The sequence below is a fragment of the Triturus cristatus genome, chromosome 5_1 (assembly GCF_964204655.1).
Source record: "Triturus cristatus chromosome 5_1, aTriCri1.1, whole genome shotgun sequence".
Taxonomy (NCBI): Eukaryota; Metazoa; Chordata; class Amphibia; order Caudata; family Salamandridae; genus Triturus; species Triturus cristatus.
This window is the reverse complement of record NC_140587.1, coordinates 49,638,223-49,664,741: the sequence shown is the minus strand read 5'-3', so window position 1 is coordinate 49,664,741 and position 26,519 is coordinate 49,638,223. Positions and strand designations below refer to the sequence as shown.

General features: G+C 49.9%; 1 protein-coding gene across 2 annotated transcripts in view; it reads left to right on the top strand.

The window, feature by feature from the left end:
* GRINA (glutamate ionotropic receptor NMDA type subunit associated protein 1) overlaps positions 1–26,519 on the top strand; it is a 312,477-nt gene that overhangs the window by 198,911 nt on the left and 87,047 nt on the right. Inside the window, exons 1-2 of one of the 2 annotated variants that reach the window (XM_085604381.1) lie at positions 242–261; positions 17,001–17,370. In XM_085604381.1, coding sequence (XP_085460507.1) covers positions 17,025–17,370 — 346 coding nt within the window. In that variant the 5' untranslated portion in view covers positions 242–261; positions 17,001–17,024. Of the gene's footprint in view, positions 1–241; positions 262–17,000; positions 17,371–26,519 lie in introns of those variants that run through there. The other variant, XM_085604382.1, reaches the window with a different exon arrangement.

Here is a 26,519-nt window from a genome sequence, read left to right as displayed (position 1 = left end):
CGGCGTTTGTGAATGAATCGAAAGTAATACTTGTATACAATACTATTCCTGCCTAGCCGCCTCCAGGCGCTATTCGAGCTGTACTGCAGAAACCCCAGAGGCCAGCCTCGGAAGGTGCACCTCCCTGGACGCGCGCGCTCCTCTTGGATTTGTTTTGCTGATGAAGTCGTTTCCAGCCGCTCACACTGTCCTCGTTTGCGGTGCACTTCCGGGGTGTGACTGTGCACCTCGCAGTCAGGAGACACTGCAGGCTGATCTGAGGTGAGGGGGGTATTATGGAAGCTAAGCGGTGCCAGGCAGGCACCAGCATAGAATGCGCTCTTTCATCTTTTCCTTGTGTCTCGAGAACCTGCGGGCCACTAGGACTGACGTAGCATTTTAATGTATGCATTTGTTTATTTACGTACTTTATAAAGAGCCACCGATTGAGTCACTTCGGAACTTGCCTTTCAGGGCGGATCCCCGAGTCTGGGCCCAGAGCTCCCGGGCACCTTCACCGTGTTTTATACGTTTGGACCCTCTTGATTCTGGTCTCTTGGTCCAGAGCTCACATGGCCTCATCACCTGGGGTGAGGCGGAGTCTGTCCACCTGATTCTGGTCTCTTGGTCCAGAGTTCACATGGCCTCATCACCTGGGGTGAGGCGGAGTCTGCCCACCTGATTCTGGTCTCTTGGTCCAGAGTTCACATGCCCTCATCACCTGGGGGTGAGGCGGAGTCTGTCCACCTGATTCTGGTCTCTTGGTCCAGAGTTCACATGGCCTCATCACCTGGGGTGGGGATGGAGTCTGCCCACCTGATTCTGGTCTCTTGGTCCAGAGTTCACATGGCCTCGTCACCTGGGGTGAGGCGGAGTCTGCCCACCTGATTCTGGATCTTGGTCCAGAGTTCACATGGCCTCGTTACCTGGGGGTGAGGCGGAGTCTGCCCACCTGATTATGGATCTTGGTCCAGAGTTCACATGCCCTCATCACCTGGGGGTGAGGCGGAGTCTGCCCACCTGATTCTGGTCTCTTGGTCCAGAGTTCACATGCCCTCATCACCTGGGGTGGAGCCAGAGTATGCCCACCGGATTCTGGTCTCTTGGTCCAGAGTTCACATGGCCTCAACACCTGGGGTTGAGGCGGATTCTGTCCACCTGATTCTGGTCTCTTGGTCCAGAGTTCACATGGCCTCGTCACCTGGGGTGAGGCGGAGTCTGTCCACCTGATTCTGGTCTCTTGGTCCAGAGTTCACATGGTCTCATCACCTGGGGTGGAGGCGGAGTCTGTCCGCCTGATTCTGGTTTCTTGGCCCAGAGTTCACATGGCCTCGTCACCTGGGGGTGAGGCGGAGTCTGTCCACCTGATTCTGGTCTCTTGGTCCAGAGTTCACATGGCCTCGTCACCTGGGGTGGGGATGGAGTCTGCTCACCTGATTCTGGTCTCTTGGTCCAGAGTTCACATGCCCTCATCACCTGGGGTGGGGATGGAGTCTGCTCACCTGATTCTGGTCTCTTGGTCCAGAGTTCACATGGTCTCATCACCTGGGGTGGGGATGGAGTCTGCTCACCTGATTCTGGTCTCTTGGTCCAGAGTTCACATGGTCTCATCACCTGGGGTGGGGATGGAGTCTGCCCACCTGATTCTGGTCTCTTGGTCCAGAGTTCACATGCCCTCATAACCTGGGGTGGAGCCAGAGTATGCCCACCGGATTCTGGTCTCTTGGTCCAGAGTTCACATGGCCTCGTCACCTGGGGTGAGGCGGAGTCTGGCCGCCTGATTCTGGTCTCTTGGTCCAGGGTTCACATGGCCTCGTCACCTGGGGTGAGGCGGAGTCTGGCCGCCTGATTCTGGTCTCTTGGTCCAGGGTTCACATGCCCTCATCACCTGGGGTGGGGATGGAGTCTGCTCACCTGATTCTGGTCTCTTGGTCCAGAGTTCACATGGCCTCGTCACCTGGGGTGGGGATGGAGTCTGCCCACCTGATTCTGGTCTCTTGGTCTAGAGTTCACATGGCCTCGTCACCTGGGGGTGGGGATGGAGTCTGCTCACCTGATTCTGGTCTCTTGGTCCAGAGTTCACATGGTCTCATCACCTGGGGTGGGGATGGAGTCTGCTCACCTGATTCTGGTCTCTTGGTCCAGAGTTCACATGGCCTCGTCACCTGGGGTGGGGATGGAGTCTGCCCACCTGATTCTGGTCTCTTGGTCCAGAGTTCACATGCCCTCATCACCTGGGGTGGAGCCAGAGTATGCCCACCGGATTCTGGTCTCTTGGTCCAGAGTTCACATTGCCTCGTCACCTGGGGTGAGGCGGAGTCTGGCCGCCTGATTCTGGTCTCTTGGTCCAGAGTTCACATGGCCTCGTCACCTGGGGGTGAGGCGGAGTCTGCCCACCTGATTCTGGTCTCTTGGTCCAGAGTTCACATGGCCTCATCACCTGGGGGTGAAGGCGGAGTCTGTCCACCTGATTCTGGCCTTTTGGTCCAGAGTTCACATGCCCTCATCACCTGGGGGTGAGGCGGAGTCTGTCCACCTGATTCTGGTCTCTTGGTCCAGAGTTCACATGGCCTCGTCACCTGGGGTGAGGCGGAGTCTGTCCACCTGATTCTGGTCTCTTGGTCCAGAGTTCACATGGCCTCATCACCTGGGGTGGGGACAGAGTCTGGCCGCCTGATTCTGGTCTCTTGGTCCAGAGTTCACATGGCCTCGTCACCTGGGGGTGAGGCGGAGTCTGCCCACCTGATTCTGGTCTCTTGGTCCAGAGTTCACATGCCCTCATCACCTGGGGGTGAGGCGGAGTCTGCCCACCTGATTCTGGTCTTTTGGTCCAGAGTTCACATGCCCTCATCACCTGGGGGTGAGGCGGAGTCTGGCTGCCTGATTCTGGTCTCTTGGTCCAGAGTTCACATGGCCTCGTCACCTGGGGTGAGGTGGAGTCTGTCCACCTGATTCTGGTCTCTTGGTCCAGAGTTCACATGGCCTCGTCACCTGGGGGTGAGGCGGCGTCTGCCCACTTGATTCTGGTCTTTTGGTCCAGAGTTCACATGCCCTCATCACCTGGGGGTGAGGCGGAGTCTGTCCACCTGATTCTGCACTCATGGTCCAGAGTAGGGGTGGGCGGAAATATCGCGAAGATGCGGAAGTTTTTTTCCCGCCCGTTCGCGGTATTTTCTGCGTGGTCGCGGCTCGCCAACTTACCCATGCGGTTGCTCTCGGGCGCGGCCATCTTGTTTTCACTTGTCTCGCGGTGCATGATCGCGAGAAGAAAGACGTGATCGCGCGACGAATGACGTTACTGTGGGCGCGAACTGTCGTGAGACAGCGCAAATGGCTACCAACAATCCAACATCTCGTGGAGAACGCGACCGGATCGGGAAAACTTGTCGGCGAACGCGGGGATTCAGGTAAGGCGATCGCACGCGAGAATGTATTATTTTACAGCGCGAGCAAGCAAAAAAATTCCGGTAAAATGCGGATTGCGGAAATGTTGACATTTTCGCGCTCTCCGCGGAATGCGAAAATGTCAAATTATCGCAATTTCCACGAGCAGAACGGAATTTTAGCCCAGGCCTAGTCCAGAGTTCACATGGCCTCATCACCTGGGGGTGAAGGCGGAGTCTGTCCACCTGATTCTGGTCTCTTGGTCCAGAGTTCACATGGCCTCATCACCTGGGGGTGGAGGCGGAGTCTGTCCACCTGATTCTGGTCTCTTGGTCCAGAGTTCACATGGCCTCATCACCTGGGGCGGGGATGGAGTCTGGCGCCTGATTCTGGTCTCTTGGTCCAGAGTTCACATGGCCTCATCACCTGGGGTGGGGACAGAGTCTGGCCGCCTGATTCTGCACTCATGGTCCATAGTTCACATCACCTCGTCACCTGGGGTGGAACCAGAGTCTGGCGCCTGATTCTGGTCTCTTGGCCCAGAGTTCACATGGCCTCGTCACCTGGGGGTGAGGCGGAGTCTGTCCACCTGATTCTGGTCTCTTGACCCAGAGCTCACATGGCCTCGTCACCTGGGGTGGGGATGGAGTCTGGCGCCTGATTCTGGTCTCTTGGTCCAGAGTTCACATGGCCTCATCACCTGGGGTGGGGACAGAGTCTGGCCGCCTGATTCTGCACTCATGGTCCATAGTTCACATCACCTCGTCACCTGGGGTGGAACCAGAGTCTGGCGCCTGATTCTGGTCTCTTGGCCCAGGGTTCACATGGCCTACTCACCTGGGGTGGAGACACTGGCGTAACGAAAGATAAGGGGCCCCCATTCCAGGTTTAATCCGGAGCTCTAAGGCCCGAGTACTGGGCGGAGGGGGCCCCCCTGCAGCTTGGGGGGGGGGGGGGACCCGTGCACTGCGGGGGGCCTGTGTTACGCACCTGGGTAGAGACGGAGTCTGGCCACCTGAATCTGCAGTCTTGGCCCAGAGTTCACATGGCCTCATCACCTGGGGGTGGAGACGAGGTCTGGCCGCCTGATTCTGGTGTTTTGTTCCAGAGTTCACATGGCCTCATCACCTGGGTTGGAGACGGAGTCTGGCGTCTGATTCTGCTCTCTCGGTCCAGAGTTCACATGGCCTCGTCACCTGGGGTGGGGACGGAGTCTGGCTGCCTGATCTGTACTCATGGTCCAGAGTTCACATGACCTCATCACCTGGGGGTGAGGCGGAGTCTGCCCACCTGATTCTGGTCTTTTGGTCCAGAGTTCACATGCCCTCATCACCTGGGGGTGAGGCGGAGTCTGTCCACCTGATTCTGGTCTCTTGGTCCAGAGTTCACATGGCCTCGTCACCTGGGGTGGGGACAGAGTCTGGCGTCTGATTCTGCTCTCTCGGTCCAGAGTTCACATGACCTCGTCACCTGGCGTGGAAACTGAGTCTGGCAGCCTGATTCTGGTCTCTTGGCCCAGAGTTCACATGGCCTCGTCACCTGGGGTGGGGACAGAGTCTGGCTGCCTGATCTGTACTCATGGTCCAGAGTTCACATGACCTCATCACCTGGGGGTGAGGCGGAGTCTGTCCACCTGATTCTGCACTCTTGCCCCAGAGTTCACATGGCCTCGTCACCTGGGTTGGAGACTGAGTCTGGCATCTGATTCTGCACTCTCGGTCCAGATTTCACATGAGCTTGTCACCTGGGGTCAACACTCTTATTGTATTCGTTAGTACAGTAGTCCAGCTGTGCTCTGGTTAGGCACAGAGAGGATAAGTGGAAACAGACATCTTTAACTGCCGTATTTCTTTGAGGGCCGAAGGAGAGGAGAAGTCGGTGTAAAAAATGACCTCTAATTGTGTCTCGCTAACACTATCTAATATACCCAAGGCTGTCATGGCTCTGCAACCATTGGTCTATTGTCATTCATACAGCATGGGTCACTGGGCTAGCCCACTTCAGCCTTTGGCTTGCCATACTGTAAGTGACTGAATTCTGCCCTTTTGCAGGGAGCGCATTGGCGCACAAAGTACTTCCCTTAACGCTAGAAATTACTATGGCAATATGTCGGTTTTTACACCCAATTTTGTTTTTTTGATCTTAGCATGTTTTTTTTAAATATATAATGGCCTGCAGCCTCCCAACTATAACTTAATAACATTTTGTAAAAGCAATGAAGAAACGAAACAAACCTTGATAAAGTGACGCTAGCGTCCGACCAATGTGCTTTTCCAGTGCTTTTTTTTTCTTTGCCAGGAGGATTTCAGGTTTGGATGTGTTGAGGCTGATAAAGCTTCCTTTCTACTGTCACTGTGTGCGCACAAGGCATTTTGTAATGTTTGGACGCTTGCTCCAGGCCCATGAGTAGCTGAGTATCACCTGCGTACATTAAGAAGTTGGCTTGGTCATCTCTTAGTACTTGAGATGTACATGTTCGGCATCAGTGGCGAGAGGTACACCTTATGGTGTGCCACATTCACCTTGCAGATTCAATCCATACCTAATCACTCCCCTCTCGTAGGATGGCTTGTTAAAGATAGTGCCCGGAACACCTTCCACACTGTCTTTTCAGGAGTGATTTAGAGGATGTGTGTAAGAAAGATAACCTGTGCCATTTAAAGAATGTAAGGTACAGGGGGCATATTCAATCTTACTTGCGGAATATAAAGAGCACACACACTTAAGGAGGTGGGCATTAAAGGTTACATTGGTGCAAGTACCAGCTTTTATATGGTGGAATCTGGTCCAGCACCCTGGGATGGAGAGACCTATGTGTCCCTTCTGTCTAAGAGACCACTGACCTTTTTGCATTTACTTATAATTTGCTGCAGCTTTTCAGTTAGTAGAAAAACTTTGTTTCTACCGACCTTTAGATTGACTCCGATTCGACATACAGAGGATCTCCTACAATTAATTTTCGGATGTGATAATATACCTGTGTGTTACGCAGTAGGGATTGACCTTTAGATTGACTCAGATTCGACATACAGAGGATCTCCTTCAATTAATTTTAGGATGTGATAATATACCTGTGTGTTACGCAGTAGGGATTGACCTTTAGATTGACTCAAATTCGACATACAGAGGATCTCCTTCAATTTTCGGATGTGATAATATACCCGTGTGTTACGCAGTAGGGATTGACCTTTAGATTGACTCAGATTTGACATACAGAGGATCTCCTTCAATTTTAGGATGTGATAATATACCTGTGTGTTACGCAGTAGGGATTGACCTTTAGATTGACTCAGATTCGACATACAGAGGATCTCCTTCAATTAATTTTCGGATGTGATAATATACCTGTGTGTTATGCAGTAGGGATTGACCTTTAGATTGACTCAGATTTGACATACAGAGGATCTCCTTCAATTAATTTTAGGATGTGATAATATACCTGTGTGTTACGCAGTAGGGATTGACCTTTAGATTGACTCAGATTTGACATACAGAGGATCTCCTTCAATTAATTTTAGGATGTGATAATATACCCGTGTGTTACGCAGTAGGGATTGACCTTTAGATTGACTCAGATTTGACATACAGAGGATCTCCTTCAATTAATTTTAGGATGTGATAATATACCTGTGTGTTACGCAGTAGGGATTGACCTTTAGATTGACTCAGATTCGACATACAGAGGATCTCCTTCAATTAATTTTCGGATGTGATAATATACCTGTGTGTTATGCAGTAGGGATTGACCTTTAGATTGACTCAGATTTGACATACAGAGGATCTCCTTCAATTTTAGGATGTGATAATATACCTGTGTGTTACGCAGTAGGGATTGACCTTTAGATTGACTCAGATTCGACATACAGAGGATCTCCTTCAATTAATTTTCGGATGTGATAATATACCTGTGTGTTATGCAGTAGGGATTGACCTTTAGATTGACTCAGATTTGACATACAGAGGATCTCCTTCAATTAATTTTCGGATGTGATAATATACCCGTGTGTTACGCAGTAGGGATTGACCTTTAGATTGACTCAGATTCGACATACAGAGGATCTCCTTCAATTAATTTTCGGATGTGATAATATACCCGTGTGTTACGCAGTAGGGATTGACCTTTAGATTGACTCAGATTCGACATACAGAGGATCTCCTTCAATTAATTTTCGGATGTGATAATATACCTGTGTGTTATGCAGTAGGGATTGACCTTTAGATTGACTCAGATTCGACATACAGAGGATCTCCTTCAATTAATTTTAGGATGTGATAATATACCCGTGTGTTACGCAGTAGGGATTGACCTTTAGATTGACTCAGATTCGACATACAGAGGATCTCCTTCAATTTTAGGATGTGATAATATACCTGTGTGTTACGCAGTAGGGATTGACCTTTAGATTGACTCAGATTCGACATACAGAGGATCTCCTTCAATTAATTTTAGGATGTGATAATATACCTGTGTGTTATGCAGTAGGGATTGACCTTTAGATTGACTCAGATTTGACATACAGAGGATCTCCTTCAATTAATTTTAGGATGTGATAATATACCTGTGTGTTATGCAGTAGGGATTGACCTTTAGATTGACTCAGATTCGACATACAGAGGATCTCCTTCAATTAATTTTCGGATGTGATAATATACCCGGGTGTTACGCGGTAGGGAGATTCTTGGCTGTTGTTCAGGATCAATTAATTAAGAAAAAAGACTTGCAAGACTTCGGAGATGGAATGGGTATACGGAGGTTGTTGTTATGTTTTAGTTATACCCCCAAATATAAGATAGGGTATCGCGAGGAAAGGTAATTTTTCCTGATAGTAATAGAACATGCACTTTGTCTAATCTTGCACAAAGGGAAAAACTACCCACAATATTCTCACAAGTGATTGTTAGTATAGAAACTGTGAGTCGATTCTATTTAAGAGTATATGGTTTAGAGAGGACTGTTGTATTACAGTTTCTCTCCACTACCATGTAATTATCTTTTTAACATAAACTGTTGTTTGTACTTGGCGATTTTTTTTTTTTGTTTTTTTTGTTTTTTCAATCTAATGTTTCAATTACACACCTAAGAGATAAAAATACTCGCATCCAGGAAATTATTGCATTAGTTTGCACAGAACTGGATTGTATTTTGCACAGAGATGTTAACCTTATATGGAAATATCATGAAAGAAATGTTCACATGATAGGGGGTTCAGGTCTGTCGTTTTATTATGACAAAGGAGAGATTTTAATGTTTTTAGACATAGAAGGGTCATAGTTAAAACGAGTACTTGTTGATATTAAATACTTGTAGGTAAGTGGGTAAAAGTATATTGTTGTGGCCCCCCCATCTCCCCCCCCATCTCGCGTCACGTGGACTAGGAGTATAAGGGTGGCTTAGTTATCTACATCAAGGGTGGAGCAAAGTTCTGTAATGTGGCAAATGAGAAATTGGCTCATTTCGCCGGTCCAGATCCATACCGGGGTCCGTGTAGAATGCTGTTCTGTTCCAGGTGTGCTTGAAGCTGTAGAGTTTAGGTAAGGTAAGAGAGATTGTAAGTAATGGATGGTTTGTTGAATGTGGTGAGGACTTTGTTTCAATTCACCTTGAACCAGAGCATATAAGCGTGATACATTAACAGGGTTTGTGCTATTCCACGCCAGGAAATGTTTTAAGCAGGCTGTGGAGATGTCTTGGATCATGGTGGTTTTTAAAGAAGATGTTCTCAGAGTTGCTGAGTAGGAGTGAAGGTTGTTTGTATCCTGGTGATGTTACTTATTCCTCTTTCTGATTCAGTGGTTTACTGTTGTCTGGCAAGGATTTTTTGTTCTTTTTATGCTATTATGATAGCCCCTTGGAATGTCTCGCACCGTGTGATCAGCTCACACTAGAGATTGTGGAGAGACCTTGGTGGTTTCTCTGTTGTGGGAGAGTACCAGATGAAGAGTGCTCTTCGAGTGTGGCTTTCACAATCTGCCACTATGATAGCTCCTTGTCTTATCTCGCGCTGTCATCAGCTCACACTAGAGGTTGTGGAGAGACCTTGGTGGTTTCTCTGTTGTGGGAGAGTACCAGATGAAGGCTGCTCGCGGCTTGTGGCCTTCGCGATCTGCCACTGTGATGGCTCCTGGGCTTATCTCGCACCGTGTGATTAGCTCACACTAGAGGTTGTGGAGAAAGCTTGGTGGTTTCTCTGTTGTGGGAGAGTACCAGATGAAGAGTGCTCTCCGATTGTGGCCTTCACGATCTGCCACGATGATAGCTCCTTGGCTTATCTTGCACCGTGTGATCATCTCACACTAGAGGTTGTGGAGAGACCTTGGTGGTTTCGCTGTTGTGGGAGAGTACCAGATGAAGGCTGCTCGCTGATTGTGGCCTTCGCGATCTGCCACTGTGATTGCCCCTTGGTTTATCTCGCACCTTTTGATCAGCTCACACTAGAGGTGGAGGAGAAACCTTGGTGGTTTTTCTGTGGGGGAAGAGTACCAGATGAAGAGTGCTCTTCGAGTGTGGCTGTCACAGTAGGATTAAACCTGTTAGTGTATGAGTGTATTATCAAGTAGTTAGTTGCAGGATTGATATAGTGATTATCCACCCTTTAGTTGTAGTCTCCTGTTGATAAGATTTTATGTGAAAAAGATTGTCAGTAAACAATAAGATTGAGCACATCTTTTAAGAGGGTGTCTTGGACGGGTGGTTGGTAAATCTCTACTGTAAGGAATGTCTTGTTTTAGTTTATTGAGCTGTGAGCTGCCATCCATTGGAAGGATATATACTCTAAACAGTGTTGAGTGAGCAGCTATCCATTAGTATAATTACTGTAAACCTATTATCTAGCTAGTGAGCAGCTGTCTATTAAAAAGGATACATACTGTAAACATATTGAGTGACCAGATATCCATTAGAAGGATAAATACTGAGTATCCAGCAGCCATGCATTTGAACGATGCGTCCTGTAAAACGAGTATCAATTGGTCATGCATTTGAACGATGTGTCATGTAAGCCCAGTATCGAATAGCCCATACATTCAAAGAATGTGTACTGTAAGCCAAGTATCAAGCAGTCATACATTTGAAGAATGCGAGCTGTAAACCCTGTATCTAACAGTCATGCATTCAAATAATGCGTGTCAGCCCTGTATCAAGCAGTCATGCATGTTGTAAGTCCTGTATCGACTAGCCCTGCATTTGAGGAATGCGTGCTGTAAGCCCTGTATCGCGCAGTCATGCATTCAAAGAATGCATGCTGTAAGTCCTATATCGACTAGCCCTGCATTTGAGGAATGCGTGCTGTAAGCCCTGTATCGCGCAGTCATGCATTCAAAGAATGCATGCTGTAAGTCCTATATCGACTAGCCCTGCATTTGAGGAATGCGTACTGTAAGCCCTGTATCGAGCAGTCATGCATTCAAAGAATGCATGCTGTAAGTCCTGTATCGACCAGCCCTGCATTTGAAGAATGCGTACTGTAAGCCCTGTATCGAGCAGTCATGCATTCAAAGAATGCATGCTGTAAGTCCTGTATCGACCAGCCCTGCATTTGAAGAATGCGTGCTGTACGCTCTGTATGGATCTACCCTGCATTAAATAGAACACACTCTAACTAGTTTCTACCGATTATTGTGAAAATATCAAGGACAGAAACACAGAACCGGTATTGCGGCTCCGCAAAATTGACGACCGGGGGAGAGCTGTGTGCATCTCTTTTAATCCATACATTTTATCCTTATGCAGTTTAATTACATTGAAACTTCTTAAATACCCTTTGCAGAAGTGAACAAAGAGTAGCTTTCAAATAAAATCCCATTACGTCACATCGTACTTAAGGACATGTTTTTTTGCTATCTTTCATCTGAAGGCGGTGTTGTAAATCCTCCGGAAAACATTGTGGCTGTGGTGCTTCTTTCAACCATAAACTCAGCATGTTATTATTTTTATGAGACACGCCTTCATTATTAACCCTTTCGCTGCGGCGGGAATTCCGCCGCAGCGCTGGGGGGTGCGGGGGGCAGCACGGTGGCGCTGTGCTCATGGCGGAGCCACTCCGTCATGAGCCACGGTTGAGCTGTGCTCATGACGGTGCGGTTCCGTCATGACTCAGCCCAGTTGCGTTGTCCCCCCGCACAGGCGGGGAAACAGCGCCGCGTGGGCGGCGCGGCCGCCAACGGTCGTGGCATGACGGAACCGTTCCGTCATGAGCACACTGCAACCGTGGCTCATGACGGAGCGGTTCCGTCATGAGCGGGGAAGGGGTTAAGACCCATCAACGTCAGGTAGTGGGGATGTTGTACAAAAACTATATACCCTGTCCGTATCAAGGAGGAACTGTCAATCAGTGCTTGTGAAGCACGGCTCATCACCAGTGAGGGTATCAAGGCGCTATGTTGTTGGGCTTAGGAAAAAAGCCAGGTCGTGAGTCTCTTCCTGAAGTCTGTCAGCGAGGGCGATGTTTGGAGGTGTGGGGGGGGGGGGAGGAGTGTTCCAGGTCTAGAGTCTCTTCCTGAAGTCTGTTAGCGAGGGTGGTGTTTGGAGGTGTGGGGGGGGGGGGGGTTCCAGGTCTAGAGTCTCTTCCTGAAGTCTGTCAGCGAGGGCGATGTTTGGAGGTGGGGGAGGGGGGACGGTGTTCGAGGTCTTGAGTCTCTTTCTGAAGTCTGTCAGCGAGGGTGATGTTTGGAGGTGTGATGGGGGGTTCCAGGTCTTGAGTCTCTTCCTGAAGTCTGTTAGCGAGGGTGGTGTTTGGAGGTGTGTGGGGGGGGGGGGGGGTTCCAGGTCTAGAGTCTCTTCCTGAAGTCTGTCAGTGAGGGCGATGTTTGGAGGTGGGGGAGGGGGGACGGTGTTCCAGGTCTTGAGTCTCTTCCAGAAGCCTGTCAGCGAGGGTGATGTTTGGAGGTGGGGGAGGGGGGACGGTGTTCGAGGTCTTGAGTCTCTTCCTGAAGTCTGTCAGCGAGGGCGATGTTTGGCAGTGTGGGGGGGGGGCGGGTTTTCCAGGTCTTGAGTCTCTTCCTGAAGTCTGTCAGCGAGGGCGATGTTTGGAGGTGTGGGGGGTGGGGGGGGTTCCAGGTCTTGAGTCTCTTCCTGAAGTCTGTCAGCGAGGGCGATGTTCTGAGCTGGAGGGGGAGGGCGTTCCAGGACTTAGCGGTGAGGTTAGAGGAACAGCCTCCGCTGTGGCTATGGCGAATGCATGGGGTGTGTCGAAGGGAGGCGGAGCAGAAGTTTCTGGATGGCGGTCCTTGGGCATCTTAGTGAATCTTTTGGACTATTACACAATCTGAAGTCCTAACGCATCATCTGCCAGTAGCCTGAAAAGTTATCCCATTAGACCTAGTCCGGAGCTATCCTTTGAACAGAGCTGGGCCTGCCTGGTCCACAGTGGTGTATCCAGAGCTGAGATGCAAAAAGGCACAGTTTGTTAATCGGTGTTATAGACCGAGCCCCCTTTACAGATCATACAGCCGCTGGTGTATGTGCTACAGAAACCTTTGCCAGTGACTGACATCTCTTGCCCTGAGCACCACTCCACACCCCCTTCACCACCTCCCTCAGGGCATCAGTAGTGTGCATTGACTTGTTCAGTGGTGTTTGTGGGAGCTCCCTGGGCGGCATTAAAGGACAGGCGTATTGTAAAACCTGCACATTTAATACTATCATGTTTGACCTGTGGCTGTGGTTACACAGTGTTAATATGCTTAATGGATCCAGATGCAAACATCAACTGATATACATTCCTGCTGCGGTTTTTAGCCGCCATGACGCGCTGCTAGATTGAGTTTCAAAGAGAAGAGAAGTTTAGACAGTGGAGCCCTACAAAGTACTGCACCTGGCACACAATCCCTAATCTGATATGTTCAACTACTGGGAGTATCTAGAGATCTGTGTGCACTGAGTGTGCATGATTTCATGATCTGGGCAGCCCACCAAATTAGCTGCACGCCGGCCTGTTTTACTCCCCAATAACACAGGTCTGTTTTACTCCCTACTTTTGGACAGACCTGAGCTGCTCCTCCGGAAGGGCTGCACGCCGGCCTGTTTTTCTCCTCATTAACACGGGCCTGTTTTACTCCCTAGTGTTGGACGGATCTGAGCCCCCCTCCAGTAGGGCTGCGTGCCGGCCTGTTTTACTCCCTAGTAACACAGGCCTGTTTCACTCCCTAGTGTTGGACAGATCTTGGCAGCTCTTCCAGAAGGCCTGCACGACGGACTATTTTACTCCTTTTTGACGAATGTTAAGAACAAGATTAGACTAACACTGCCAGTGGGAGCACAAAAAATGCACCGTTTTTTGCCCAGGTTTACCCCTGAGCTGTCCTTGAATGGGTCCCGACCAGTGAAACCTCTAGATGGCGCTCTGTTACTGCCTACCCCAGAGAGCAGCGCTGAGGAGAAGAAACATTTTGCTTTCATGTACATAAATCGGATGCAAAGAGAATATATTACAGCGAAAGTAACCAGGTTTTTCCCTGGGTGGGTCTTGGATGGGCGCGTGCCTCTCCCCCACACTAGCCTCAGCCTATCTAGGGTATTGTTGACTGTGGCTTCATGGATCATGTAGATGGCTTTTATTGGAGACTTTCTTTTAGTATTCTGCATTGTACATCCCTTTTAAGAGTCGCATATGGGCTCACTATGTCCCTGAGCTGCAGATATCCACATGCCTTAGTGGGGGGGGGGGGGCGGTTAATACATCGCATGACTTCATGCCACCTTCACCCTGCTCGTCGCTGGCCGGGTATAGCAATCTTTTCCCACTTACTTAATCCCTGCATGCATCCCAGGTCTCGAAGGAGACCTTTGATCCTCTGAGGGGTTGTCTTGGCCAAAACCCCTTTCATGTTTACAAGTGTCCTTGCTGCCCACCATCCCAAGCCTACTGTGGGTTCAGGAAGTGTAGCCCCCAGTATATCCCCATTAGTTAACCTCTAGCCCCCCAACTCATGACTATCTATTGAAGGTTCAGATGTTTAGAAGACAACAATTATTTGTAAAAATAGGTGGGACGTTTGTGTGGAAGGATCATGGAACCGACTGCGCTTATGAGCTCATCCCGGTAGGCGGGTTTGGTCTTTCCAACCCAGGGCCACAGTGTTGTGCCTGAGCTCCTGGACTGGCCTCAGCTAGAGGTCCAAGTTAAGTTCTCTTTGGGAAATAGTCTTGGGAAGATTCTCGCTCTTAAACCAGTAACTTGTCCCAACAGTGACGGCGCTGTGTATTACAAGCAAAATTGATCTGAGTGGGCAAGGTCTGGCCTCCACCCTAGATACACCCAGAGTCTTAAAAGTGGCTCTGGTGAGATTGCCACAAGCAGGCGACAAACAGGGTTATTGAAGGGACACAACTCTACCCAAGTGTACCCCTACTCTTGTTGCTTCCTGTTAAATTTTCTTTAATGAGCATTTACTGTTACCAAGAAAGTGCGAGTTATAGCAACTAAATAAACTTCGTTTAAAGTATGTATTTAATGATCCACTTTAAATGCTCTCATCCGGTATGAGAATGAAAGAAATAGTTTCATTTACAACTTCCAAAACTATGGAGGGCTATCAAGCATTGGATTGACACACGGCACAAGGCACTTCAAGTTTGTGAAACAGCAGTGGGCCACAGTTCGAGCCCTGGGGGACCTCACAAGTTCCGGCCTGTGGCTCGGAGCAGTCAGATGACTGAGGGCTCTCAGACAAAAGGACTCCGCTCATCAGAGCACTAAATCTGGCACTTCTAGAGCCAGGAATCTGGGGAACCTGATGGCAGAAAGGCACCAATCAATGTCAGCCACTGCCACATTCCATCAACAGTTGGCTCACTGTCGAGAGCAGGACGCACTCAATTCGACTGGAATGTGGGCACCTGGAGCCTGCTAGTCTGGGCACGCTCTTGCTACCAGTTTGCTGTCTGGCTGTTCTTTCTTCCTTTTGGATGTCTGGGTGCACTCTTTTCACCCATTGGGTGTCTGGTTGGTCTCTTCCCCACAGTTGGGTGTGTGGTCCCTCTCTTGCTCCCATTTAGGTGTCTGTGTCCTCTCTTTCCACAGTTTGGTGTCTATGTGTGCTCTTCTCACCAGTTGGGTGTCGATGTTCTCTTTATACGTTTTGGATGTCTGGGGACACTCTTTACACCAGTTGCTTGTCAGGTTGTTCTCTTCTCACTAGCTGAGTGTCTGCCAACTGCCAAGAGCAAGAATCACTCAGTACCATTGAAACGTGGGCCCCTGGACCATGCTGGTCCGAGTGCTCCCCCCACCATTTGGGTGTCTTAGTGTGTTCTTGTTACCAGTTGGGTGTCTGGCTGGCCTCTTGGGTGTCTGGCTGGCCTCTTGGGTGTCTGGCTGGCCTCTTGGGTGTCTGGCTGGCCTCTTGGGTGTCTGGCTGGCCTCTTGGGTGTCTGGCTGGCCTCTTGGGTGTCTGGCTGGCCTCTTGGGTGTCTGGCTGGCCTCTTGGGTGTCTGGCTGGCCTCTTGGGTGTCTGTACGGTCTCTTGGGTGTCTGGACGGTCTCTTGCTACCAGTTGGTGTGTGGTTGCTCTCTTGCTACCATTCTGGCGTCTTTATGCTGTTTTCCCACAGCTGGGTGTCTGGGTGGTCTCTTGCTACCAGTTAGAGATTTGGGTGGTCTCTTGCTACCAGTGGGTGTGTGGTTGCTCTCTTGCTATTATATGGGCGTATTTTGCTCTCCTCTCTTCTCACAGTTGGGTGTCTGGGTGGTTTTTTGAGCGCCCGGGTGGCCTCTTGCTATCAGTTTGGGGTCTGGGTGGTCTCTTGCTACCAGTGTGGGGTCTGGGTGGTCTCTTGCTTCCAGTTGGGGGTGTGGTTCTCTTGCTACCACTTGTGTATTTGTGCTCTCTTCCCACAGGTGGGTGTCTGGGTGGTGTCTTGCTACCAGATGGGTATGTGGTTGCTCTCTTGATACCATTTGGGTGTTGTACTTTCTTCCCACAGTTTGGTGTCTTTGTGCTCTTTTCTCAATAGGTGGGCGCCTTGGTGGAATCTTGCTACCAGATGCTTGTCTGGGTGGTCTCATGTTACCAGTTGGGTGGCAGGGTGGTCTCTTGGGTGTCTGGATCGTCACTTGGTACCAGTTGGGTGTCTGGGTGGGCTATTTGTAGTTTGGACCGTCTCTTGCTACCAGTTGGGTGTCTGGGTGGTCTCTTCGGTATTTGGACCGTCTCTTGCTACCAGTTGGGTGTCCGGGTGGCCTCTTGGGTGTTTGATGGTCTCTTGCTACCATTTGGGTGGTTTCTATCTACCAGCTTGGCCAAGTAGGGCTGTTTGGTATTTGATCACCAGTTGGGGGGGATGAATGTTTCTTTTGTGAACGGGCATTATCTGCCTACCTGGAGGCCGGAGAAGCGCCACAGTCCAGAGGGAACCGTTGAGTGTCACACAAAACATGGAGCATAAGTAGTGTCAGGGTGTGCTGCTGCGTAGCAGGCTAGCAGGCGACTTGACAACTGAAACAAGGTGCTGGTCCAGCTTCTTGTTACAGGTAAGTAACATCCTTTTCGACTGTGAGGCTTTCCTCTCTGATCACTCATTCTCATTGTTCTTGTTCAAGTCATTGCTCTCTGCTTGTTTGTTGCTAATTGTGGGAAAGTCATTGCTTGTTCTAAAATCGTTCGCTCACTGTTATGATTTCCCTTTGTTTGTCCCACAGGAAACAGTCTAACTGCTCCTGAAGATGTCTCAAGAGAAGAGTTTCCTGGTGTCGGAGGAGGCATACCCTAACCCTAGCGCCCCCTACCCCTCACCTCATGCCCCAGGGCAGCCGCCTATACCTCCCCCTCCATATGGGCAAGCCCCCTACCCGACAATGGCACCATATGGGCAGCCGCCATACCCTGCAGGGCCATACAACCAAGCACCCTATCCGCAGGGCCCCTATCCGCAGGGCCCCTATCCGCAAGGACCCTATCCACAGGGACCCTATCCACAGGGACCCTATCCCCAGGGACCCTATCCCCAGCAGGCGTACCCGCAGCCCCCCTACGTTCAGCCCCAGCCTGTCTTCCAAGGCGGCTCTGATGGTGAGTATTTCTGCGTCTGCGGCGTGTGTGTGTGTGTGTGTGTGTGTGCGCATGTGAGTGTGTGCAGGCATGAGCAGCAGTTAGTCCACGTGGCTTGTTCTGCTGGGACATATTTTGAGGGCGCTTCTCAGTGGGCCTTGATGCTGAACATGTGCTTGTGGATGAGGAATTTGAAGTCAAAAGTTGTTTTTCTTAATATTGCATCAAATACAAAATATGTTGACAGTTGCTGACAGTGTTGATGTTTTCTTTAGGCCCCTCGTTGTTTTGAGGGAAATGAAATTTGCAACACTGAACGAGCGCAAGAACCCAGGGCTCACAGCAAAAGCGAATGTATTTCGAACGAAGAACAGTTGTTGTATATTACAGCTTCACAATCGTACACCATTGCAGTAGCTTCGTGTCATCGGAAGCCTGGTGTGGAGGCAGGTCCCAGGGCATTGCACAAGGGATGTACACGGCTAGAGGCCATCTACAGATGGCGGTGGAGCGATCTGCCGCAGGTCCACGCCCATAAGAAACTTTACTTTCACCTTGGATATTTCCTGGGTCCAGCCTGCGAATCTAGAAGAGGCCCAAGCTGGACATCTGTTACAGGTAAGTAACGAGTTTCTGATGAAACACCAGTTTCCAAAGTCCCGAGATGGCTTTGTGGCGACTCTTTTGAATGGATCCAATACCGAAACTTAAAGCCCCTCTTTAGCCACTGGCCTACTGACGCTTCTCATGTGTTCATGCATGTGCACGCTCATACTCACACTTACTGCACATGTCCAGTCGTCCCAGACTACACATTATTTATAATGGCCACATTGGACCTTGGATTGGCTCATTATCTGGTGAAGTGTCCACGAGTCGCCAAGTAATGCCTCAGAATGCCAATGCTGGCACAGTGAAGACGGGTGAGATTTGTCATCATAAAAGATAGCTCAGTGGATTAAACAGCCTACTCCTGTCTCACTCTGCTTTTCATCCATCACTCTGCATCAATGAAATGAGAAGGGTCCCAAGAGCTCATGTGAGCTAATAAGATATGCATTTGAGCTTCACTGTGTTAATCCTACATAGACAGTCATTGTAATGATTACTTCAAGCCTTGGAAATAGAGAGGGAGCTTGCTTTCTAAATCAATTACAGTAGAGAACTGTTCAGTGCAGTGTACCTAGAAGCCAACCTTCATCTCACTGAATAGTAAATATTAAATGAAATATTCCCCAAATATTCCAGAATCTCCCTGTGACTACATTTCAGTATCTGGATATCATTGTGACCGTGTTTTGACTTTTCGCTCTGTACCCGAGAGTGCAAAATTGGTCTCCGGGTGCGCCACCTGTTACTGGTAGGTTGCATGCACATTGGCTCCATGGTTCGATTGTCTTTTTTCAGTCGTCTGATTCAGTGTTTGCCATCGGTTGCCTTCGAACGTCTCCAAACAGCGCAGTCTGAGTACATTGTCGATGCCACCCTTGTCGATACGCTTGCTGATGTAAAGTTCTCTGTCATGCCCTTAGCAACGATTGCCTTTTATCAAATCTACCAGGATCGGTGGGAGGAGGCAAGGTGGACTCAAAACTGTCTCATAAACTATTTCCTAAAAGACTTTCACTTGGTACTTTTATCTCTAGCTTCTTCATGTGAATATAATTAAAAGGACAGAAATAATGTTTCCCACAAAAACAGAAAAATGATTGTATGCACATAGAGCTGTCTCCTGAGGCTTGAGCCAGGAGGTAGCGTTTGCGCTTTCCAGTAACACTATCATTTATTTTAATCGCTTTGTGCACTTTATTCGCCTGCATTGCCTGGAACATTTGCTTTTAACTAATTCTAGATATCGCCGCGCTGTGATTTACGCTTCACTCGCTTACCTGCTGTCACGCTCTCAGGGTGCTTGGGCCAGGCGGCGACACCGGATCGGCACCCCAGCTTCATTAGCGGAAGCCGGGGGGACGCCATATTGGGTGGAGCTCTGTGCCGCGCACCAGCCTTTTGCCTCATGACTGCATTTAAACGGACGCTGACTCGGGCGCGCAGCGGACATGCGCAGCGGGCGCGCCGAAAGCAAGCCCGTCTGCGCCCGTCCGCGCCTGGACGCCGTCAGCTGCCAGTCACGCTGCTGGCTTTGCTCCCAGGACGATCAGTTTCACCAGGGAGGCTCTATTTCCATTGGACATAGTATTCACAGGTGTAATCCTCATCCTAGCTTATTGATGGAGGGACCTTTCTGCTGTATTAGGTGTAGGTTCAACTCTTGCCCTTTACCGCCCCCCTTGTCCTCGACCCCTATTAAGACTCCTTTAAAAATTCTCCATCTGAACGCTCGCTCCTTAGTAAAGCACTATAACGAGATCTATGATCTCATTGAGAACGAATCCCTGGATGTCTTCTTCATTACCGAAACCTGGCTCAACGCAGACACTGTCATCGAACCTGGCCTCGCACTCCCTCTGGGATTCAACATTCGAACTATCAATAGAGAAACCAGAGGCGGGGGCTTGGCGGTAATTTTTAAATCTCCCCTTCACTGCACTTTCGTTAAGGAGGACATAGTAGGCCGCGAATGCGCCCGTTTTACCATCAAACTCAATGCTAATTTTTATCTCTCTGGCCTCTTGGTCTATCGCCCCCCTGGTCCCTCAGCAGAATTCAGGGTAGCAATCATGGAAGCTGTCCATGTACTGGCATCTAGAACAGCCAATTTCAGCCTCATTGGCGACTTGAATATTCACTTCGACCATCCATCTGACTCGGACGTCAGCTCCCTGATTGCTGATCTAGAAGACTGTCAATTAAGACAACTGGTACTGGGACCTACCCACACGGCTGGTCACCTACTGGATCCTGTTTTTTCCAATATCCCCTCCCTCCAGGTTAAACCCCCAGCCCAGTTTGCTGGTCTGACCACTACCTCATCACCATTCTCCTCCCACAGGTGGGGGCCTCGCCCAGAGCTTCATCCAGGGCCACTCTTAAACGCAGCTGGCACAAACTTAAGCTGGATGATTTGCTGGCCCTTTTGTCCTCCTGTCCTCCTACCCTTGACACCAACCCTGAACAAGCCTATAACGCTATCTGTGAGTGGTTATATGTGGCTCTAGATTCCCTTATTCCTGCTAATTGGACTAAGGGCCGCAATTCCGGCTCTAATCCCTGGTTCACGGATTCCCTTGCCGCTATGCGGACTGTTTGCAAACAGCGCGAACGCGCCTGGAGGAAGAACTACTGCCCCTTAGCGAAAAAACAGTATCAAGATGCCATCAAAAGTTACCATAAAGCCATACAATTAGCTCGAGCCGCTTTCATTACCAATCAGATAGCTTCTAGCAATAATCCTTCGAAATGCATTTTTAAGATACTTAGCGATCTGAAAAAGAGGAAAGATCCGCCCACCTCCACTATCGCCTCTGGAAAACAATGTGAGGAACTCGCAACCTACTTCATCCAAAAAGTGGAAGCCATATATAAAACATTCCCCAACTGTCTCAGGGCCCCGGAGTGCCCTTCAACTCATGCCACTCTGGAGGTCATTCCTCCCATCTCTCAATCAATCAATCAATCAGTGACACTTATAAAGCGCGCTATATACCCGTAGGGTCTCAAGGCGCGGGGGGGGGTGCCGCTACTGCTCGAACAGCCAGGTCTTCAGCTTCTTCCTGAAGGAGAGGTGGTCTTGGGTCAGGCGCAGGTCGGCCGGGAGGGAGTTCCAGGTCTTGGCGGCCAGGTAGGAGAAGGACCTTCCTCCTGTAGTCGCTCTTCGGATGCGGGGGACGGCGGCGAGGGCGTGGTTGGCTGATCGGAGGTGGTGTTTGGGAGCGTAGAAGTTGACTCGGCTGTTGAGGTAGCTCGGGCCTTGGTCGTGTAGGGCTTTGTGTGCGTGGGTGAGGAGGCGGAAGGTGATTCTTTTGTTGACGGGGAGCCAGTGAAGGTCTCTCAGATGTCCGGAGATGTGGCTGGTTCGTGGGATGTCGAGGATGAGTCTGGCTGAGGCGTTCTGGATCCGCTGGAGTCTCTTCTGGAGCTTGGCGGTGGTACCGGCGTAGAGGGCGTTGCCGTAGTCCAGTCGGCTGGTGACGAGGGCCTGGGTGACGGTCTTCCTGGTCTCGGTGGGGATCCACCAGAAGATCTTCCGTAGCATGCGTAGGATGTTGAAGCACGCCGAGGAGACGTTGTTGACTTGCCTGGTCATGGAGAGGGAGGAGTCCAGGATGAAGCCCAGGTTGCGTGCATGGTCTGTCGGTTTGGGTGCGGTGCCCAGGGCGGGAGGCCACCAGGAGTCGTCCCAGGCGGAGGGTGAGGAGCCCAGGATGAGGACCTCCGTCTTGTCCGAGTTCAGTTTCAGGCGGCTGGTCGTCATCCACTCGGCTACCTCTTTCATCCCTTCGTGCAGGTTGGCTCTGGCGGCGGCGGGGTCGTTGGTCAGGGAGAGGATCAGCTGGGTGTCGTCGGCGTAGGAGATTATGCTGAGGTTGTGTTTGCGTACGATGGCCGCGAGGGGGCTCATGTAGACGTTGAAGAGGGTGGGGCTCAGAGATGATCCTTGAGGGACGCCGCAGATGACTTCGGAGGCCTCTGACTTGTACGGTGGTAGGCGGACTCTCTGTGTTCTTCCGTCGAGGAAGGAGATGATCCATTCCAGCGCCTTGTCCTGGATTCCGATGTTGCTGAGGCGCCGTACTAGGGTGCGGTGGCAGACCGTGTCGAATGCCGCGGAGAGGTCTAGGAGGATGAGGGCCGCTGTTTCTCCATTGTCCATCAGGGCTCGGATGTCATCGGTGGCGGCGATGAGGGCGGTCTCGGTGCTGTGATTGGCTCGGAAGCCGGACTGTGAGGGGTCGAGGGATCCGTTCGTCTCGAGGAAGGCGGCCATCTGCTTGTTGACGGTCTTCTCGATGACTTTGGCTGGAAACGGGAGGAGCGAGATGGGGCGGTAGTTCTTGAGGTCGGTGGGGTCCGCTGTTGGTTTCTTGAGTAGAGCGCTGAGTTCGGCGTGTTTCCAGCTCTCAGGGAAGATGGTGGTGTCGAAGGATGTGTTGATGATGTCTCGCAAGTGGGGTGCGATGACAGCGTCGGCCTTGTTGAAGACGTGGTGAGGGCAGGGGTCGGTCGGTGATCCGGAGTGGATGGAGTTCATCGTGCGGATTGTGTCTTCGGTGCTGATCGGGGTCCAGGCGTGGAGGGTGGTGGTGGGGGGTGGTTGTTCGGTCATGGTGTGCGTTGGTTGGTTGTTGAAGCTGTTGTGTATGAGGGGTTCCTTGCTCTGAGCACCAAAGTCAAATCGGGTTCTCCTCTTGACCCCATGAGACCGGCTCAATTCAGAGATTGCTTACCCGTTCTCCTTACACCCCTACTCTTGACCATCAACTCCTCATTTAGCATGGCTTCGGTTCCCACTTCTTGGAAACAGGCCAAGGTGCTCCCAATGCTGAAAAAACCTCTTTTGGACCCCACTAAGCCCGAAAACTTTCGTCCGATTTCTCTTGCCCTGGGTGGCTAAAGTGGCGGAGGCACACGTCAAAGTTTTCTCTGACTTTTTAAATAACATGATCTTAGACCAGTCTCAGAATGGATTTCGCGCTGGCCACAGCACCGAAACAGCACTCTTAGCGGCGAGTGAACATCTGCGTTCCATCCTAGATGAAGGTCAAACAGCTGCACTCGTACTGCTCGATCTGAGTGCCGCGTTTGACACGGTCTCCCATCAGATCCTTCTGCGTCGGCTAGTAGAAGCGGGAGTAAAAGATCTTGCTCTTGAATGGTTCCGCTCCTTCCTGTCTGACAGATCATTTCAGGTCTATGCCCCCCCGTTCGCTTCTTCTATTCAGCCCACTAAGCAGGGGGTTCCGCAAGGCTCAGCTCTTAGCCCGGCTCTGTTTAACCTTTATGTTCAGCCCCTGGCAGCAGTTGCTCGCGACCATGGTCTCTCCATGGTCTCGTACGCAGACTACACCCAGCTGATGGTGGCCCTTTCGGACGACTATGCTAACGGTGCCACCCAGTTTCGGACGGGTCTCGAGGCGGTTGCGGGCTGGATGACGGAGAATTGTCTCCAGCTCAACGCCAATAAATCTGAGGTGCTACTGGTGGGTAAGGATAAGGGGCTTTGGAACTCTCAGTGGTGGCCCCCCTCCCTAGGCCCTGCCCCATCTCACAAGCTGGTGGTAAAGAACCTCGGGCTTCTGTTCGATTCGACCTTGGGTTTTCAAGAGCACACTAAAAAAATTGCTGGTACTTGTTTCGGTCTGCTACGCGGCTTAAGGCCCATTCTTCGCTTTTTCAACGCGACTACACGTCAACTCATAGTCCAGGCTACTATCCTTTCCAGACTTGACTATGCGAACTCCCTGCTGCTGGGCGCCAATAAGGCGGAATTGAACCGTTTGCAGCGCATTCAGAATTCAGCGGCACGTGCCATACTTGGACTCTCGAGATCGTGCTCTGGAGCCGGGGCTGTTCGCCGCCTCCATTGGCTCCCTATCGCTAAAAGGGTCGAATTCAAGACCCTATGCCTCACCTTTAAAATCCTAAAGTTCTCTACACCTGAGATTCTGTCGGGCTTGATCACCCCTTACACCCCCAGCCGCATGCTACGTTCTTCTGGATCGATCCTGGCTTCTGTCCCCAGGGTCAAGCGATCGAGAGCTGGTGGCAGATCTTTCCGTCTCCTTGCAGCCAAGCTATGGAATTCCCTCCCCTTAAAGATCCGCAGCTTGGAGTGTCTGCTATCCTTTCGCAAGGCTATCAAAACCTTTCTTTTCCCCATGGCTTAACCGTCTCTTGTCTGGATACTGCTGTTAGCGCCGGGACGCCCCTTCGTTGGGGCAGCTGCGCGCTTTATAAATGATGCTAACATAACATAACATGAATTGTGTAAAGAAACAATAGACAAGTCCGATTTAAAAACACGATAATACCCTACATGAGAAAACCAAAGTCTGTAAATATGTGCAAAAGCCAAGAAGCCTGATAAAAATTAAAAAACAACAACAGCGAAGCTGTGCCAAGTGAGCCTGCCAACCAGAGGACTCCCAAGCACTAATAATATTTAAAATGTGCTTCTGACATCAGAAGAGCAAATATCGAAATGATCTGAAAAGATCCCAGATGAAGTGCCCTAACAACAAGCATTAAAAATGCAATAGCTCTCGCCTTTTATTAAGTTAAAGCCATTTGCTTTGCTATACAATACCATTGGCAAACCAAATGACTTTAACTTAACCAAAGGCGAGACCTGTTGCATTTTCAATGCTTGTTTACATTCCTGCTGGCAACCATGCCTAAAGCACGAAGATCATCACTGCTAGTAATCTTGCATATGGTGGCCAGTAATCTTGTCCGATGCGGTTACTACTACATCTCTAAAAATATAAGTAGCTCAGGAGGATTTTCATTGAACACAAGTAGCTCTCACTACAGAAAAGGTTGGAGACCCCTGTCCCAGAGCAACGAGTATACTAGGGAGACAAGGTAGGTTCCTCTAATACACAACAAATTGTTTCATCCAAAGATGGCCTCCTTTGTTTCAGGGGAATGTGATACTCCAACAACGGCGAAGGAAGTGGTTTCAAGCCCATGAATCTCAGTATAAACCTCCAAGACAGTGGTACAGAAGCCACAGAAAGATACTCAGTTGTGTCTAATAAGATATTGAGCAAAGTTGTGGCAGCCTCTTATACAGAAATACTAAAAGCCACAGATGCAATATTTTGTTTTGTCACGATCTAGCGTCCCAAGCCCACTTCTTGATAAATTCTGCCAAAATCAGTTGTGTGAAAATATATTTTTGTTTTCCAGATAAAAAAGGGAGCCTAAGGTATGGGTGTGAGATATGTGGAAGGCGGGAGTGTGTGTGTGGGTGTGGGTGTGTTGTCTGTAGGTGTGTGTGGAGTTTGTGTGTGTGTTGTCTGTAGGTATGTGTGGAGTTTGTGTGTGTGAGAGAGAGAGAGTTGTCTGTGTGAGGAGGTGTGTGTGTCTGTGTGAGTGTCTGTGTGTGTGTGTGTCTACTGTCTTACAAAACTAGAGGGTCGCTGAGTTCCGGGACATCCTTTGTTGTTAAATTACAAGTTGCTGTCAGGTGAAACACAGCGCAAGCCATTACTTCCAGCTCCGCCTCTGATAAGGCATGGGAACTGGAAACTAGTGCCTCCCAGGCGTGAGTGGTATGCGGGAGAGTAGTACTCATTGGGGTAACCTTCAGCTGTGGAAGCTGAGCCAACGGGAGCCACTCTACTTCGACATCAGCATCTGAATCGGTGCTTTCCGACGAGAACATGTCCTCGATCTCGGCACCGGAAACGCCTGGCAGCTACATATCTTCATCCCGTTCTCCAAAGAACTCTGGAATATCTTCTTCTTACCGGTGATGCGCCATGGAAGCCAAAACGAGGCGCCGTCCATTCCAAACCATCTTCTTACTTCAAAAGGCAAGGTGCACCGCACAAGAGTTTGCAAACTTCATGCAGGTCTGTCCTCTGATATTTTGCAAGGCAAATGTGAAACAGAACGAAGTCCTTTCCATCACGTGCATATTCTCGGTCGAAGAGATGGTGGTCTGAGGGACTGAGCCCCGTATTGTATGAGCTGTTGACTGCGGCACGGAGTCGAAGGAGTATGAAGCGGTGGGGACCGACAAGTATGCAGGACTGTTGATGCAAACGCCGAGAAAACGGATTGGAGGGCCCGGCGAAACACCACACTGCATCTAACAAGTTCACAGACACGTCGGAACCAGACAGCAGAGATCCCAAGCCCATGTGCATTACCAGAGATAGGTGAAGACAGTCTCAAAAGTACATTATTTGGTGATCATAAACATCAAAGCATACACAAGTAAGTAAAATACACATATACATCACATTGTAAAATAATCACATAATAAAGAATTAAAAAAATGTGGTTGCTAATACTAACATTGTAAAGAGACTACTCGTAGGCATCCGCAAGCTACTCTTTATCAATCTGGTCAAGTGTTCATAGGCTGGTTACTTTTTTACGACTAAAAACAAGTTAAAATTACTCATCATAGAATAAAACAATATATGTTTCCACCAGCTGGACAATAAGTCTAAAAACAAGAACCAATCCTGAGGCACTAAAGTGCAGAGTCATCTAAGTGCTTTAAGTTTAGAAATCTATAAGTGCTATATCAAAAA